General features: G+C 34.0%; 1 protein-coding gene across 5 annotated transcripts in view; it reads right to left on the bottom strand.

Annotated features, from left to right (window-relative positions):
• The window catches only part of LOC145690075 (uncharacterized), a 307,925-nt gene that overhangs the window by 76,422 nt on the left and 213,427 nt on the right, over nucleotides 1-18,076 (bottom strand). For all 5 annotated transcript variants that reach the window (XM_081764598.1, XM_081764599.1, XM_081764600.1 and 2 more), the window contains 5 exons: nucleotides 17,457-17,633; nucleotides 13,959-14,051; nucleotides 11,011-11,178; nucleotides 6,896-6,997; nucleotides 4,427-4,540 (listed from right to left, as the gene is read on the bottom strand). In XM_081764598.1, coding sequence (XP_081620724.1) covers nucleotides 4,427-4,540; nucleotides 6,896-6,997; nucleotides 11,011-11,178; nucleotides 13,959-14,051; nucleotides 17,457-17,633 — 654 coding nt within the window. The remainder of the gene's footprint in view (nucleotides 1-4,426; nucleotides 4,541-6,895; nucleotides 6,998-11,010; nucleotides 11,179-13,958; nucleotides 14,052-17,456; nucleotides 17,634-18,076) is intronic.

Genomic DNA, 18,076 nt, shown 5'->3' with positions numbered 1-18,076 from the left:
TAAAGAAAGTAAGAAAACAAAATTATTTCAAACAAAGCTCAACTAAATGTCTGGAAACTTTACTAATTTTCTAGATTGATGCTTTAAGGTACAGATACGTATCAGGTTAATGAAATCACATAACACACAGAGTTGGAATCATCAGTCAGTGACTGTAGTATCGGACTGTTGATGGCATTACTCATGTACACCTCGAATAGTACCTCCCATTGTAATTGTAATAAATTCAACTTCTGTACAAGTCCACTAAATTTTTAGAAGTTACAATATGCAATAGACTTACATGAGATGCACATATTACTGATCTAAATAACAAATTAAGTCGTATCTGTTTTTCTGTATCAAAAGAAACCTTACTGTTGTTGTACTATGGTAAGTTTTAACCTTGTTAAGTTATGGAATAATTCTCTGGGGAGCATCCTATTTCAGTGTTACTATTTTTCGTCTACAGAAAAAGGCAATAAGATCTATTTATAATCTACGACCAAGAGCCTCATGCAAAAGGGTTTTTCAGTCAAATAAATTTTTAACTGTGCCTTGCCTGTACATACACAAAAGTGTCATATATGTGAAGCGAAATGAAAATAGTTTTCTCCATGCTGACGATGTACATTCATATAACACATGACAAAAGAACAACATATTTACATCATATCAAAACTATACGTGAACCAAAAGAAGTGTCCTTCCTATGTCCACTAAGCTGTATAATAAGCTCCAGACTCCAGACTTCACCTTATTTCAAACCACAGAACATGTTTATATGCGACGAACACCCAAACAATCGTATGATCAGCAGTATCTCCTCCCAATTGTGAAACAGGGGGGCGGCTCTATGATGTTACGGGTTGCAATATCTTGGTTTTCAGTGAGCCTACCGTTCACGTCACTCCCGTGATTATGTCGTCATTTTAGGGGACTAGGGATGGTATTGGATTCCAGCAAACTTTGGACCCCTCCCAACAAAAAATCCTGGTGCGCGTCTATAGGAGACCATGTGAATCCTGTGGTCCAGATATTTATAGGCAATGATGTCGTATTCCAGGATGATAATGTTCCCATTCACACAGCTGAAGCTGTTGCGGCGTGGTTTGAGGAACATTAGGATGAAGTTGACACCTTCCCTGGCCCGTTCCATCTCCGGACCTAAATAACTGAATATCTGTAATCCACGAATCCGGTGCAGATTTTCGCCTCCACCCTCTTTCATTGAACTGAATGATGCGTTGCACTTGCTACCATTCGCGACTTCTATGACTCAATTGTATGTTACATCAGAGCGGTTCTGAAAGTGAAAAATGGACCAATGCCATATTAATGTGGAAAGTTGCACTTTTTTCCAGGTGTTTCCATTAAATAGATGAAGATCTGTGTATAGGTTATTAGAATTTGCACTCTTGTTACGAATAAGTAATGAGTTATAATAACAAATTAAAATAAAGCTTATTTACATTATAGTGAGTTGTTATTTTGGTTATTCCCATATTTCGACCTGTCTTCTTCTGGACACGTTTTGCAAAGGAAAACTTAGGTTTGAATTCAGACCAAATTAGCATTCTTCTGAACTATCAGTACTAAGAAGAAAAATCAAGTAAAGACAATCAGCAGTTCAGTTTTTCTTCGTTGAAAAAGCGTTCCCAGAAGAAGTCTTCAGGACCAATAAAGCTCGAAATATTGGAATAAAATAACACACTATAAGGTAAACAAGCTTTATTTGTTTATTTTCATTATTGTAACAGATGAGCTGTTGTTGGTAGATGAATCAAGATATTTATATTATTAGTGATTGGATGTAAAGCAGTCAATCTTTGTTACTGTTGGAATACTTCAACCTAATCTGAATATTTTACATCAACTGTTCGAAGTTAGACAAGTAATTTTAATAAAGAACTGCTCTACGTTCCGCAAACACACGATGCTGTACGCTCCAACGCTACATGGCGACTGAAACTGCATTGTCTGAGCTGTCTGCCAACGGTCGCTTAAAATCAATACTCCTACTCTTTGCCGTGTACTAACTGATTAAAAAACATGCGTTTCTTCTGCTCCACCCTGTACATTGAAAGATCTTTTGTAGTAGAGACAAGAACATGCAGAGTCGAGTGTTATACATTGAAAGATCTTTCTCTTCACTGAAATGACCTGCCATTAACTACCGATACTAAAAGGAATATGAATGGTGTCGACCTTCTCCACATATTAAAGCTATCCTTACTTTCCTAAGGGGCAATCTCCACCCAATTGGGGACTTTAAGCCCATCAAGCAAGGAATTTGCATCCGACCTTATTTCTTTCTTTTTAAGACAACTTTCTCTTTACACTTGGCGTTCTGCATTACAAAATCGTCCTTTCTTTTTGATTCGGAGGGAAAGAAAACAAGTAACCTCGGAGACAAGAATTATTCTTTCAATAATTTTCCAGATATCTAAATAAGAAAAATATACTTTGGCAGAGTTTCCTAGATTACTGTATATATATATTATCGTGCATGGACTGTCGTACATGGCGCAGCATTATCATATGATCCGATTCCGATTATTATCGTGCACGAACGCAACGCTGTCCAACATGTAGTACATCCTTAACAATCATATATCCTTAAAAAAGAACATGAGAACAAAATAGAAGATACTATTCACCACTCCTGCTCTTTTTCTTCTTTTTACATCGTCCCGTTTAAACGGTTGTGCCCTTTCTCCGGGTAAGTGCTGTAATGTTGATCAATTGTCTCAATGAAACTATAGGTGGTCTAAGAGGTTGTCATGTTTATTATTTCTTTATTCATCATATTAAACATACATGAATTGAAATGATTCCAGGAAAAAAATAATAAATAACACAAGCAGTAACAGGGTAATGGTTATAAATGAACATTGTAAGTTTATTAAATAGACACAAACAATCGAAAGGAAAAGAAAATTGCGGGCTGCAGTAAAGAAAATGAACAAAATGTAATAAATGGATGAAATGCAGTCACATCACAAGGTTATGTTAGTTCAGATGAATGAAATTATCTTCTGTTTCTGGAGCGATTCAGGAACTGATGAAGAAGAGGAGGCTTCTACTACGAAGTCACATTAAGCACACTCATAAAAAGTTTAGTTTTAGTTTTTATTAATGTAAGTCAAAGTTGTTTTCTTCAACTGAAACTTAATGATGCAATATCATCAATAAATTTAGAATATGTGAAACATACTTATATACTTATTTCAATGAAATTGTATAATTAATATTTCTCTTCAAGAATATCAAAATATTTTCAACCTGTATATGTGGCGCATGTGCTGCTATCTATCGACATTTTTTAAACTATTGTCGTATATATATAGGGTGTTTCAAAACAACACCGGTAACGTTTGGGAGGTGATTCCTGACACCAAAATAAGACAAAAAGTATCGACCAACCTGAGTGCGCAAATGCTTTCTTTCGGAGTTATAGGCTGCCGAAAACATGAAAAAATTAACTTTAAATGTCCACAACGCCAAAACTATGCGACCTATCATAGTCGGGTCAAGACTTCACTTAGGAACTGGTATGTGGCCTATTCAAATATCCCAGTTTCAGAATCCTGCGGTACTTCCGCAACAATTTTTATAGAGCTAGTTGGTAAGTACTTCAAATTATATGCCCGTAGACAAATTGCCTCTATAAAAATTGTTGCGTGAGTATCTTAGGATTCTGAAACATGTATTTTTGAATAGCGCATATATCAGTTCCTTAGTGAAGTCTTGACCCCACTACGGTAGCTCCCATGGTTTTGGAGATATGGACCTTTAAACTTCATTTTTTTCTGTTTTCGGCAGCCTATAACTCCGAAAGGAAGCATTTGTGCACCCAGTTTGGTCTATATTTTTCGTCTTATCTTGGTGTCAGGAATCACCTCCCAAACGTTGTCGGTGTTGTTTTGAAACATCTTGTTTACAGACAAATAATCCTTTTTACTTTCTAGCGGGGATAGGAGAGATAAGGCCTCATTTTGTTTCACCACGGAAGTTTCTTAAGAGGAGGAGAATGTGCTGCCCCAAAATATGTTGTAGAAGAAATAAGTAGAGATAAGTAGATCCAGCCGAAAAGTAGTTACACAGAAGAAACCAATAAATAGGACGGACCAACGAATATAAGAAGTGTTGAGTTTGTTAACTACGTGAAACTTCATCTTAATTTTAACATGGCAGAGACACTTTCGGATGTTACACTTACATTACAAATTAGAATTTACAAATTGGACTTTCGTAATGTTGAAGCCATGTAAAAGTTCGTGGAGCACATTATTTATTAAGTCAGAGGGTTACTATGCAACGTTTTTTAAAAATAATTCTTACAAATGTTGTTTTATCTCAACAATTATACTGATATCATATTGCCATTCGTAAAGGACTCTTACATTATAAAATTTCTCTTATTAATAGGAACATGTGTTCTTACCTTGCACCTAGTGAACACAAGCCTACTTTCCAAGTCTTGCAACGAAAGCAAAGGTCGACCTTCACCTTCTGGTTCCATCAGACCTGATCCTACAGTTATGTCCCTGTATGCGTTCTGAAAAAAAAAAGTAATAAAACTTAGTTGTTTACTTAACAGACATAATGCATTAAACAGTAAGTTGTATTAAAATTTACATTTCGCAAATAGGAAATGTTTACTGTTGTGTTATCAGCTTCTCCTAGCCTCTAGGAATTGAAAACACACACACATACACACACGCGCGCGCGCGAACGGTGTTTTGAAGAATTATATCTTCCCTATTGCTTCTCATTGAGTTATCAATTTCATTCTCTCTTGCTAACTCCTAGATGTCCACTCAGACATGCAAAGAACATCCCAACATCAGTTCGAATTCGTGGATTTTGAAACTTATTGTGTATCCTTTCTGACTTCGGCTTTTCTAAATCCATGTGTTGTTCCGTGCCATTTCACTTGATACAATTACCGTCATTCTACTCGCTATATTTTATTTACAAAGTCATTGGGAAAATTACGAAAAGATATCTGAAACAAATTGCTGGAAAGCTGTTTATCTCTATCTCTCTATCATTCGTTCCTAGGTGTTTACATTCCTTCATCTCGTATTTTCTTAAAGGGACTAAAATAAATTTAAAATAATCAATCTTTTACATATATCTAAATTGTATTTTTGCATAGCAGATATTGACGCATTCTGATCTGATCAGCGAACGAAAATTGGGTGGCTGGCTACAGGCCTAAAGTATGATCGAACCAACCGATGTAAAGGGATTCTCTCGATGCAGTCTTCGTGGTATTTTTAACCTCCTTTTCGAAAACTTTAACTTTGCACTCCAGACAATATTTATTCATTCTATCTTTTATCCTTCCTTAAATATTGTTTTTAGTACCTTGATGTAGCGTATCTACCTATTAACTAAACGACCTAGTGTCGATTCTGAATTCGAGCTTCCTCGCGCTTAAGTGGTTAGCGTACGCGCTTTTGGCGTGAGAGACTCGGGTTTGATTCATGTGATTCGGATTACGTTTAGCTGTAGGTCCACGTCCCATATAGCTTCCCCGCTGAAAGGGCTAAACTCAAAATCTAATCAAAAACCAATCTCGGATTCATTCTTCCATTGTAATCTCGTCCAGGTGCAGTGTAGGAGTCCACCCAGGTCTTGTTAAGTGGGAACCAAAGTGATAAATCCGAGTGGAACATGTTATTTGACCACCCCAGTTCTGTAAGTCATGACAGGGTTGATCCTTACCTTCATACTGGCTGTACCGAATGGGGAGCGTACATTTACCTATATAGTCCTTTGTTTTCACCAATTGAAAGGGTTCGAAGTACTTACGTAGACCTTTTCGCAGTAATTAAAGGGTGTCAAGAACCAATGCAGTTATTTTGGCACTAATTGAAGGAGCCCAAAGTATCAGTGTTATGTAGTGGAAGTGACATCAAAGTCTTCCACAGCTAATTTGAACTTTCTTTAAAAAAATGTTAAATACAATTAAACTTATCTATTGATAATACATAAAATGTTCAATTCTTCACAAGTAACTAGTGATGACCATGTTTCCATGATTTCATACCTATGTGACCAAAGCAAACAAATGATCATATTTCTATGGTTTGAAAGCTATGCGGTCAAGGTAAATATACAGGGTGTAACATTAATGTATGACCAGAAGTGACGATGTGATTGCGGACATCCAAATAAGTAAAAATGTTCCTATAAACATGGGTCCGATGCCGCTTCGTTTTCTAAAGACAAGGTGTCCAAGTATGAAGTCAATTAACGGCCCGCAATAGGAAACAACGGTTCATAGATCAAAACTATTACATGAAAGTGTTATTGTGTCGTTACAAATGAATGCACATGAGAATAACTTACGTATGAAGCCACAAAGTAATTAAATATTAAAAGCCATGAAGTAATGTTATTGAGTAACAATGTTGCCCACTTCGTGTGAACGCCTAGTACTATTTGAAAACATAATACTTTGTACCAGGTTGGCAACACTGACAACACAATAACCTCAAATGCTGATTAGTTTCATTCTCCATGTAAGTGTAAATGTATTTGCACAGGCATAATTCCACTTGATTGTATTATTCCTGCAATATTGAACATTTCCATTCACTTTCCCATAGCAAGCCATTGGAGGGACTAGACATTTGAACACCCTGTATCTCGGAAACGAAGCGGCATCGGACCCATGTTTATGGGAACATTTTTACTTATTTGGATGTCCGCAATTACCTCGTCACTTTTGAACATACATTAATGTTACACCCTGTATAGCCAATTTAACAGATTACGATATATTTTGATTGCTAATCAGACCAAATTGATAGATGAGAAGGAAAGAAAGAACAGATTACTCTTTTGTTCATTAGAATTACATTGTAAACAGAGTTTGTAAATAAGTTATAGAAATTATTACCTGAAGTTCCTGGACAACCCTGACAACGGCTGAGTAATCCTCATGAGACACTTTGGTGTGATTCGATATCGTTTGCATTAACTTTAATACTTCACGATAATGCTGCAAAGAAAGCATTATACATATAATTAAAATAAACAGATAAAAATAATAGTAAATAAAAAAAAATAAAAAAATCATATTTGATCTTTAAATTCCAGGTAGTGCATACTATTTGTGGTAAGTGTCTATGTGATATATAAGACATACATTCAGAAAGAAAATTAAAGGCTATTCGAGAATAATTTTCTATCAAATCTTGAATAATTTCTATTTAATTCTTTTCAAATCTGTATCAAATTTTTTCACTGAACATATACGATCAGATATTTACATTTCAAACGGCTAATTTACATGCATAAATATGAGGTTACAATATGGTACATTGAATATTAAAATGATGTGCTCTATTTTCTGTGTCAGAACAATATAGTAGCAAGTGAGTCGTCCATTTTCAAACAGCATCATGTCCAAGAAAATTTGATTTTGAGATATTGAGACCATGGATCAATGGTATTGATAGCTTTCATATGATATATGGTTTATAGTTTAGTTTAGGTTAGGTTAGGTTAGTTTCCAAAAAATCCGATAAGCAGTGCAAATTAGTTTAAATATGGGAAATGTTGTCATATCATTACAAACTGGCTCTTGTCCACTTCCAACAAACGAAAATGGTGGAGGAAAAATCTTTGTATTTACAGACACAAACGACTTCTAGCTATTTAGACATCTGTAACGTGTAAATAAAAATAATTTCAAAGCGACTTTCGTTCACAAGTCACAGCTAGATTCAGATAAGTTTAAAATGTATTGTTTTCTCATAACAAAGTAGATTCTAAGGACAGTATCTTACATCGTAACCGAGTAAGATTAGATGATATCAAACGATTGTTTCAACTACATTTTGCAACAGATTAGTAGAATATTCCTTCCTTGAAATTCTGTATGGATATCAAATGTGATGATACACTTAGAGAGGAAGAAAAAACAGAAAATGATGATGCCGGAAGAAGAATGGGGGATTTGGAATATACATCGTACGTAAAATGAGATAATGGTTCACGATTTGTCATTTGATTTTAACAATATTATCTCCTGCTTTGAAGAATGTTTCAAACCATTCATTGCTTATTCGTAAGTCATTTTATTTCAGACATTACACCAATAATTTCATTTTTAACTATCACTTTTATCCTGTTTCCATTATAATAATCAAATAATTACATTACATCAGTGTATCACTTTTGTCTCCGAAACGACTTATCTCAGTGATAAAATTACTTCATACAGTTCCAAAAAGGTATCTTGTCCTTCAAACAGTTTCAAAATGAGTCTTGTCCAAATTACCTTTTAATATTTCCTTCAAACTATTGCATAGAGTTTGTTCGATCAATAATTCTTAATAATAATAATAATAATAATAATAATAATAATAATAATAATAATAATAATAATAATAATAATAATAATAATAATAATAATAATAATAATAATAATAATAAACATATTAGTGAAAATTTGACGCATCAGAACTTTTTTCTTTTCGATTTCTGGAAGTACGTTTTTCATTAGAATTTTCTCTATCTGAAACGTTTCAAGTTTAGTAGTGAATATATGTTTCAATCTTATTAAACAAGTAACAAAGTAACAAACATGACTGTACTCACAACTCTTCAACTATAATTTGGACCAAAGAAAACTATAGCTGAAGAGTTTTTTGTACAATCATGTTAATTATTCTTTGAATTTTTTTTTTTTAACTTGAAATGTATCTACTTTTAGGATTGAAAAAATACCCACTTACCAGTTTGAAACGTTTCAAATATATTCATAAGTATTGAAACATAAAAGCGTTCTTGCATGTAATGTGCAAACATAGATACTTTTACAAAATTTAACACAGTGGCAATACCTGCTATTTTTATTTTCAATTGCCTATTATACGTTAAAGATAACACGATGTTTATGTGATTTTTATGTTAGAACTAATGCTCAGTTTTGTTTTAAAATTGGTCACCCACTTCTCTTTAAATCGGCACGTTTTCGCAAATCATACGTAGAAAGTTTTAATACTTTAGTTTGAAATAAAAATTTCAATTGTTCAAAGAAAATTTTCATTTGTTTGATTCGTTCTCGTCTATAGACAAGAAAACCAGCCTTTTCAAACAGAGGTGGGTGATAATTGTTTCCCCCTTTTTAACAAGACTGTACCTAAAGTACAATACATGACCCCCCCTCCCAAAAAAAAAAAAAAAAAGAGTTGAATATGTCCCGAGTTAGACCATTTTTAAAACGCAAATGAGTCTTAAATATATCTGGATAAAATTATTTAATATTTCCCAAATAACGAACAAAAATTCACATTATACATACATACATACATCATTTTGAAACTTTAACTATTTACAATTTTTAAAACAAAAACTGTGTATGATATAAATGAATTGAAATAATAATTATGTAATTAATAAAATAATGATCTTTCATACAATCGATAAATTATTTTATGTAATCAACATATAGTTATTGAATTTCAACATGTAGCCACTAAAAACGTGTTTGTGACGACGTAAACTCCAATTATCTGTTGCTTAGCAATAAATAAATTATTATTATTCAAGAAGAAGCTGTATTCAACATTGCAACCAGTTGACCTTTAATTAGATGACTGTTTCTATAATGTTGAATCCTCTCTAAATGCCAATTCGAAGTATACGTCTACTTATATATATATTCAAATTATTAGATAGAAATATCTTGCCCTCTTGTTATAATTGTGAAGTCTGGTTTGTTGCAATATATGTTAGTTTTACGCTGGCATTAAAATTCCCGAAAAATCTTGATAACTAATACGTATTTTATACAAATCTTCTAATTTATTTACAGAACACTTCTCAATTGTCACATTATTTACAAAAAAACAGTTTTCAGTTATCACTACGTCCATCGACAGCTACGTGGGCGCAATATTAAACTTTACATACGTTTTCTTTTCGTACGTAATTGTCAAAAAACAACTAAAAAATGTTCTTTGTAAATATTTAGTAACAATTGAAAACTGTTTGGTAAATGAGTTACGTTTTATATAAAATACCAAGATTTTTTTTCAGTAATATTAATTCAAGCGTAGTTTTGGCATAAATTGCAATAAGGCGGCTTTCATACCATAATTAGGTACACGATAATAACAAAAAGACGAGAACTTTCTTAAGACAGGAATCTATATTTAATAATAATATATAAGAGCACGCTGACTGAATTTGTATCTACACGAATTCGACAAAAGTGTCAGGTGATACCGAATTAGTTATCCCACTGCGTCATCTAATTACAGATTAACATGACGTAATGGGAACACAACTCTCTTCTTGATTATGCCTTTGGCGTGGGAGACCCGGGTTCGATTCCCGGCGGGAGCTCATGTGGTTCGGATTTCACGTTATACTGTAGGTCCACGTCTCATATAGCCTTGCTGTTGAAAGAGACGCTGAACTGAAAATCAAATCTTCTTGATTGTTAGAAAATGCGATATTTGCATGGGCTAATTTATTATTATTATTATTATTATTATTATTATTATTATTATTATTATTATTATTATTATTATCTGATTGAGGACATCATTTCAAATTGATTATGCTAAATAGTTTATTGTTGATTTTTTAAAAGAGCTTTTAATGTTAATTAATATCTCAGTTTTCACTTCAGCATTTCTTTCAAATTATTTTGCTTCTGCTCATTAGTAACTCAACTCCCGTCAAATGATGATTCAAGATAATGATACGTATGTGTGCAAGCATTCAAGATAATGTGTGTTATTGTGATGAGTATTCAAGATAATGATGTGTGCGTGATATTCAAGATAATGTGTAAGAGAAAGACAATGATATATTGCGGAAATGGAATATAAATTAACAATAATAAGTATTTGCTTCGGTCATTTCTTTTATTTATTTATTTATTTATTTATTTTATTTATTTATTTATTTATTTATTTATTTATTTTTTTATTTTTTTTTTTGAGTTTGAGCGATATTTTATTGAATACTAGGCCTATTAGTTTTGTTTGTACTTACCTCTAAAGGCTTATGTAAGAAGGCCGTGAGATCTGGTCTTCTCCGAGGAACTGCAGGTTCAACAAGCAGCCTCAGGAAGTCACTGTTACGCGTTTTCTGTGCCAGAAGACAATCCGCTTTCTTTAGGCCTAGGCAGTACCGTTTATAAGCAGAGGTCAATGGAGTAATCTAGAAAAGATATTTTAAAAAATGCTTTTGAAAACCCAAGTATATATATATAATTCAAAATTACAGTAAACCTTCATTTAATGGACTAGTTGGCGACAAACTGTCTGTAAATTTGGAAGACTATTAACTTGCGAATTGTATCATGAACAATACTTTAAAAAATGACATTACACTTACAATTGTACTGTATAATGTAAATGTGAAATAATTATTGTACCTACCATATTAATAACAAGAAATTTCTTACAATTATGCATTAGAGAGGTAAAAAAAGCCTCAAGTTTCAAGACTTGCTTTCCCTTTGAAGATTTTTCTTAATAATGAATGATATAATCTGTCTGTAATGTTAACAAATAAGGCATATTACAATCACATCCACCGCCCCGTGTTTTAAAAATCTGATCGAAGATTTCCATCGATAGTTTCTTTCTTACAATTACATTTACTACGTTAGTCAAATACTGTTGGTTAAGTTTGAAATCCGTTGATTCGAGATCTGTTAAATAGATGGTTTACTGTATTTCTACTTTAAGAACTTACTCAATATACACGTCTCGCTTTTTCCTTTTTCTTTTTTCCTTTTTTGATTCGAAAAAGAAAAAAAGAAAAGAAAATACATACGTGTCATAACCAATACTACCTAATTCAAGAGTCTGAAATATTTTAGTGAGAGACCCGGGTTTGATTCCAGGCGGAAGGTCATGTGGATCGGTTTCCAGGTTAATCAGTAGGTTCACGTCTTATATAGTCTTGCTGCTGAAAGGAACGCTAAACGCAAAATCAATTCAATTCAATGAAATCTTTTACTGTTATCCTCATATTACATTCAATGTCATCTATTAAGCATAACCAACAAACTGCATTAGTAGTCTGTTTGATACGCAGCTAATTCAGCTAGATTTTACTAGGATACTCTAGGATTGCCAGAATTATTTTCGGAAGACAAATTATTTAATTTTATTTCATGTTGCTTAAAGAGGAATATATTTTTTTAAAAAAAAAGTCTCAAATTCGTCCCCATAAGAGAAGAATTAACACAACTGGTAAGAATAATCAGCCATCAGCAGTATAGACAGAAAGAGGAAAAGGAATATTTTTTTCTGATGTTCCTAATTTTTTTTAAAAACTGGAATCTTCATCTATGAAGAGCATCAAACAACAAAGAAGAAAAAAACTTAGCATGAAACAATATAATATTATAATAAGTTTGAGAAAAAACATAAATAAGCTTAAAGATAAAATTAATATAAATTTCATGTGTAAAAGAACCCAAGAATGCTAGAAACATACAATCTGTAAACTCTAGTAGGTTTCTATCTTGACATTCAACATCAATTCTCTCTCTCTCTCCGTATTTACATAATTAAGAGCACTTAAAAATTAAATTGAATTACCTGCATTGTTATTGAGAGGAAAAACACATAATTAAAGTACTAAACAGACGAACTAAAACTTATTTTAAGACAATAGGGTGATAGGTAAAGAAAAATAGATTAAAATAAAATTAACAGAATAGAATATCTCGTTCAACTTCCTCCATGTTGACTCGAATTATTATTTAAATAATTAATATTTTTCTGATCAGAGTATGCATTTCTTTATTAAAAAATAAAGTATTTTGTAAGTTTCCGTAACGTAACGTAACGTTATCTTCCTCAGACGTTAATGTGTATGTTCATATTAATGTAGGTAATAGAGACATCATAATATTCTTATCTCTCTATTATCTACATTAATATGAACATACATATTAACGTCTGAGGAAGATAACGTTACGTTATGGAAACTGTTATGAAATACCTGTTTATTTTTGGATCAAAAGATCCAATATATTTCAGGCAAAAATTTTCTTGTAGGCCTTATATTTCGATAACTACATTTAGTGTAGCCAAACCCAAACTAACAATTTACTCAGTATGATGTGCTTATTCCGTAAAAAATACGAAAACCCGATTTAGGAGCCTTCCAAACTTTTGTGGACCCTGATCCAAAAACTAATTATTGGCGCAATCTTTTGATGCATTTTTTGGATCATTCCTAAAATTCTTGGCCAAGATCGCCATCTTTTGATCCATTTTCTGGACGATTCCTAAAATTCTTGTTAATAAAGAAATGCATACTCTGGTCAGAAAAATATTAATTATTTAAATATCTGTTATATAAATCACTTGTTAATTATATTGTATGGCATTGATTCATCAAGACCTACGATATATCTGACAAATGACACACGGCAAAAGCTTTTTTTGTTCTTTCAGTTAGTTAACTTGGAGCGACGTCCCTTTCAGCCCCAATGTGACATAAGACATTGACTTGCATTTTAACATGAAATCCAAACCGAGAGTCGATCCAGGGTCTCTCACGCCTAACGTGCAAGTGTTAATCATAAAGCCACAGGAAACTTATTGTAGCTCCTTTATTCTTCTCGCTGTGTTGTGTGGCGTAGAAGACCCGGCTTCGATTTCCGGCAGGAGCTTATGTGGTTCGGATCCTACATTAAGGTGTAAGTCACGTTTCACATAGCCTCGCTGCTGAACGGGACGCTAAAACCTTGTTGTGATGACGATCCATTGTGTTTTGAAAGCTTAGCTCATCTACTTAATGTTTATTTTTTATGTATTTTTTTTTTTTTTCACCCAGTTCCGTAATTTTCTCGTGAAAATTTATCATAAATTTACTTATACAAGTCCGGGTTCGAAACAAGTATTCAACCAATAACTTACATACTATAAATGTTTGAAGGTGTCTAAATTGAAATTAAAATATAATAGATTACTTGCCTTCTTGAGGTAGACTCGACCAATGTTGTGTCCCAAGTTTTCAACGTCTTCGTGAATTATTCTTTCCAAAATATCCTCCGTCAAACCTAACAACTACGAAAGAAAGGCAATTAAACTCAGGTACATTTCTACAATAAAGACTCTAATATATTAATTCATTATTATACTCAGGAAGATAAATAGATTACATGGATATTATTTTCAGTATACGAACAAACGAAAATTATTACATAACAATAAACTTTATATGTAGACTGAATATAAAATCCGTGCTAAATGCCAGAAATAGAAAAGTTCGGTTTAATGTAAAAATGTAGCCTATATGTCTAATACTACTCAGTGAAAAACTGGGTATTTAGTATTCGTTGTGGAAGTAGTTCAAATAGCCCCCGGAAGAAAGCGCGCACCTATATGTCCCACAAGTTCTGAAGTAACATCTCGGCTGTTTACTCAATATTTTCGTTTTGGCACTTAGCACGGATTTTATATTCAGTCTACATATATGCATATATACAGGGAATAGACAAAAAATCTAAAAACACTTCGTACAGGATACGTAAGTTTGGCCTTCCACTATACAACACGTGTTGTGGTTGCCGATCGTTTTTTGTTTTCAATGGGTCATGTGGACCTTCCTCTTCCGTCAGCAGTAACCAGTTCACCTGTGAATGTCGTGGTGTGAAAGTGGTGCGGTAAAATGGGCGACCTGATAGACTTCCAAAGAGGTATGATCGTTGGTGCCTGTCTGGTTGGAGCTTCAGTGGCAACAGTGGCGACCATTGTGGGGGTATCGAAAGGCACTGTGTCCAATGTCACAAGGGTATACACAATTCATGGGCAAACGACATCTGCAAACCACAACAGTAGTCGAAAGACAATCATGTCAGATAGGGACCGGGGGGCATTAAAACGGATTGTAACAGCTAAAAAGAAGACCACTGCAATGAAAATTAAGTCTGAACTCATCGAAAACAGTGCGACAGGAACTTCATAAAATGAAAATTCATGACAGGGCCGCTATCGCCAAACCCCTGGTCACAGCAGTAAATGCGAAGAGGCGTATCCAGTGGTGCAAGGACCACAAGGCAAGGACTCATGAGCAGTGGAAACACGTAATGTGGTCCGATGAATCGACCTTCGCCTTGTTTCCAATAACCAGTCGTGTTTACGTATGGAGAACACCGTCGCAGGCCTATGATACAGACTGTCTGCTCCCAACTGTAAAGCATGGGGGTGGTTCTGTTACAGTATGGGCAGTGATATCGTGATTTTCTGCAGGTCCCATCATAGCCCTGCATGGAATGATGAACGCTAAGGTGTATGAGGCCATTTGGGGGAACCAGGTTCTACCCATGGCCCAAATATTGTTCCATGATGGTGATGGCATCTACCAAGATGATTTGGCACCCTGTCACGCTGCAAAAACGGTGAAATCATGGTTTGAGGAGCATGACCAGGAGCTATCGCACCTCTCCTGGGTCCCACAATCACCAGATCTGAACATCATTGAGCCATTGTGGTCTGAGTTAGAAAGGCGTGTTCGGTCTCATTACCCTCCACCAGCATCCCTTAAGGAACTGAAGCATGTTTTGGAGGAACAATGGTACAAAATTCCACACACCACGACTCAGGAGCTGTATACGTCCACTCCACGTCGGATCCAAGCTGTTTTGGACGCAAAAGGAGACCCCACACCATACTAGATATGATTTTCACACTTTTGCAAACGTTTTAGATTTTTTGTCCAATCCCTGTATATGAGACCTTTGAGAAGGATCAAATATCAAAGATGGAAAGAAACTCTGCAGCATAACATATTAATACTGTCAAGCAAGATATATTATGTAAAGAAATGTTATGTTTATGGATATAAGTGATACAATATTAAGACATTTACAAGTTGATATAAAAACAATTACAATATAAATTTCTGAAATAACACAGTCAATTCTATTACTGATAAAATTAACCTTTAAATATGTGATGATGATCAATGCTCCAGACAAGAAATATGTCCCGGACTTACTTTTCATTTATTTAATTTTGTATTTTTGAAGAACAAAACCAAGAGAAGTCTACTTCAATTTCCACATTCCTAAGACTGCATCAGGTGTTTTACCTCTTAGTACAATCATTTCCACGTATCTGATTCCAGTCTTCCGGGTTTATTGAAATTAAGAAAGCCTAGTGCTTTCATGGCGGAGTGTGATATAGTCATTACGTACGAAAAAGTTGGGAGAGAACATCTGGCGGAATGGCTCACAAACCACTCCCTAAGACGATTTTTCTTTCGTGGAAAGTACAGGCACATAACGAAACGATAAGTGGAATTTTAAGTTGTGAATCGAGTTTATGAGAATTTGAACGCGAGAAGCAGATTAACGTGGAGGACCAGCGCAACATTAAGGTACTGTACTAAGTTTCCTTTTCCCTGAGCTATCAAATGACTATCTAATTAGTTTTCCCTTTTAGACCATTTACCATCACATCTGTTTCCTCTTTGTAATTGTTTTTTTCTTTCTTTTTTTTTTTAATTAATAAATGCAACCTAAGTCTAATCCCAGTATTTCAAAATACTAGCATGGCTGTGTTGGCCAGCATTCCCATTTATCTTCATTGTATAGTGTAAACCGAGCTTAATCTGGAATAACGTCAGTCACATGCACACTACTACAAGTTTGGGGAAGAAACCAAAATAACCATTAAATAAGGGGAAATGTGTTTTAGGATTAGAAGTAAGCAAGAATACTATTAAGTTATTTTAAATCAGTCTTGTTTCCCTGAGAATGCTAGAAAATAAAACCTATAGTTCTGAATCAGTGGGCCCAATATTTTTTTAAATACTCTTAGATTTACTGTTTTTTCAAAAAACATTCCCGTTAATTACAACGGTTCCAAAATGTCACGGTTATAGTTGTTGAAAGAATGCTAGGAGTCAGATAAATTTATGAAAAATATCAACCATTGTAAACAGTAAATAAATAAATAAATAAAATAAAATTTCACTGTGTGTGGACGCAACAGAATTATCTTTTCTTATTTAAAACTTTTCGTCTGAATTAAGGATTAAATTGAAAGAGACATAAGGGGAGACATAAATCTTGCACCAATTTTAAAGAGAAAGCAACCCCACATTCACAATCGAATTATATTTTAAGTCTGCTAAACTTAGAACCATTTACCATCGACCTTTGAGTTAAAGAAAACTATGTACAAACGGTGCCAAATACGGGAGTTCCGCGAAAGTTGGCAATGTTGGTAACGTACTTTATAGGCTGAGAAATATAAGTTTTATTGGCGGTACTTAACTCATTAAGGCCCATTGATGGGTAGAAGGATAAATAGCCTAAAATTGAACTACTTCTTCCCACAAAAAAAAAAAAAAAAAAAAAAACGTTTAATCGAAGCCACCTTACATCTCTTAAGTCTGAGTTATTTGTATATGTTAAACTCAGTTAATAGAGCATAGAACTGGAGAGAATTGATCAATTGACTTACCTCCTCTGCGTTTTGAAAGAGTGTTTGATGCTCCAAGGGCGTGATAAGATCCCTCCTGTCAACCAAAGGAACAAGAAACCTGGAAACCCCAAAATGCATGTTGTTGGCGTAGTGTTGCTCCCGGCTTAAAAGCTGGTAGACAGCGCGACGTCTAGCTTCCTCTCCACTTACAGGCACCTACAACAAACAATCATATATTCATAGTATTTTATGCAGTGTTCGAACCGAATGTTCGAAGTGAGTTAGGAAAACTGGAGGAATGTTTCTGTTTGTGTTACCGTTTCTATAGAAGAATACAGATACTGCTTTATAGAAGAGTGCACTTGTTTCTATAAACAATGCACGAACTGCTTCTGTTACTGTTTCTATAGAAGAATGTAATTACCATTTCCGGTATTGTTTCTGTAGAAGAACGCAGTTACTTCTATTTTTCATTCTAGAAAAGAATTCAGCTTCTTTAGAAGAATGCTGTTGTTGCTTCTGGTATTGTTTCAATAGAAAAATGCATTCCTACTTCCCGAACTGTTTCTATAGAATAAGGCACTCACAGTTTCTGTTACTGTCTGTATAGAATAATGCAGTTACCGTTTCTATAGAAGAATATAGTCACTGTTTCTGTT

This window comes from Thermobia domestica, chromosome 7, assembly GCF_964235325.1.
Source record: "Thermobia domestica chromosome 7, izTheDome1.hap1.1, whole genome shotgun sequence".
Classification (NCBI taxonomy): Eukaryota; Metazoa; Arthropoda; class Insecta; order Zygentoma; family Lepismatidae; genus Thermobia; species Thermobia domestica.
Note: the sequence above shows the minus strand (reverse complement) of the source record. Positions and strands in the feature narration are given on the sequence as shown.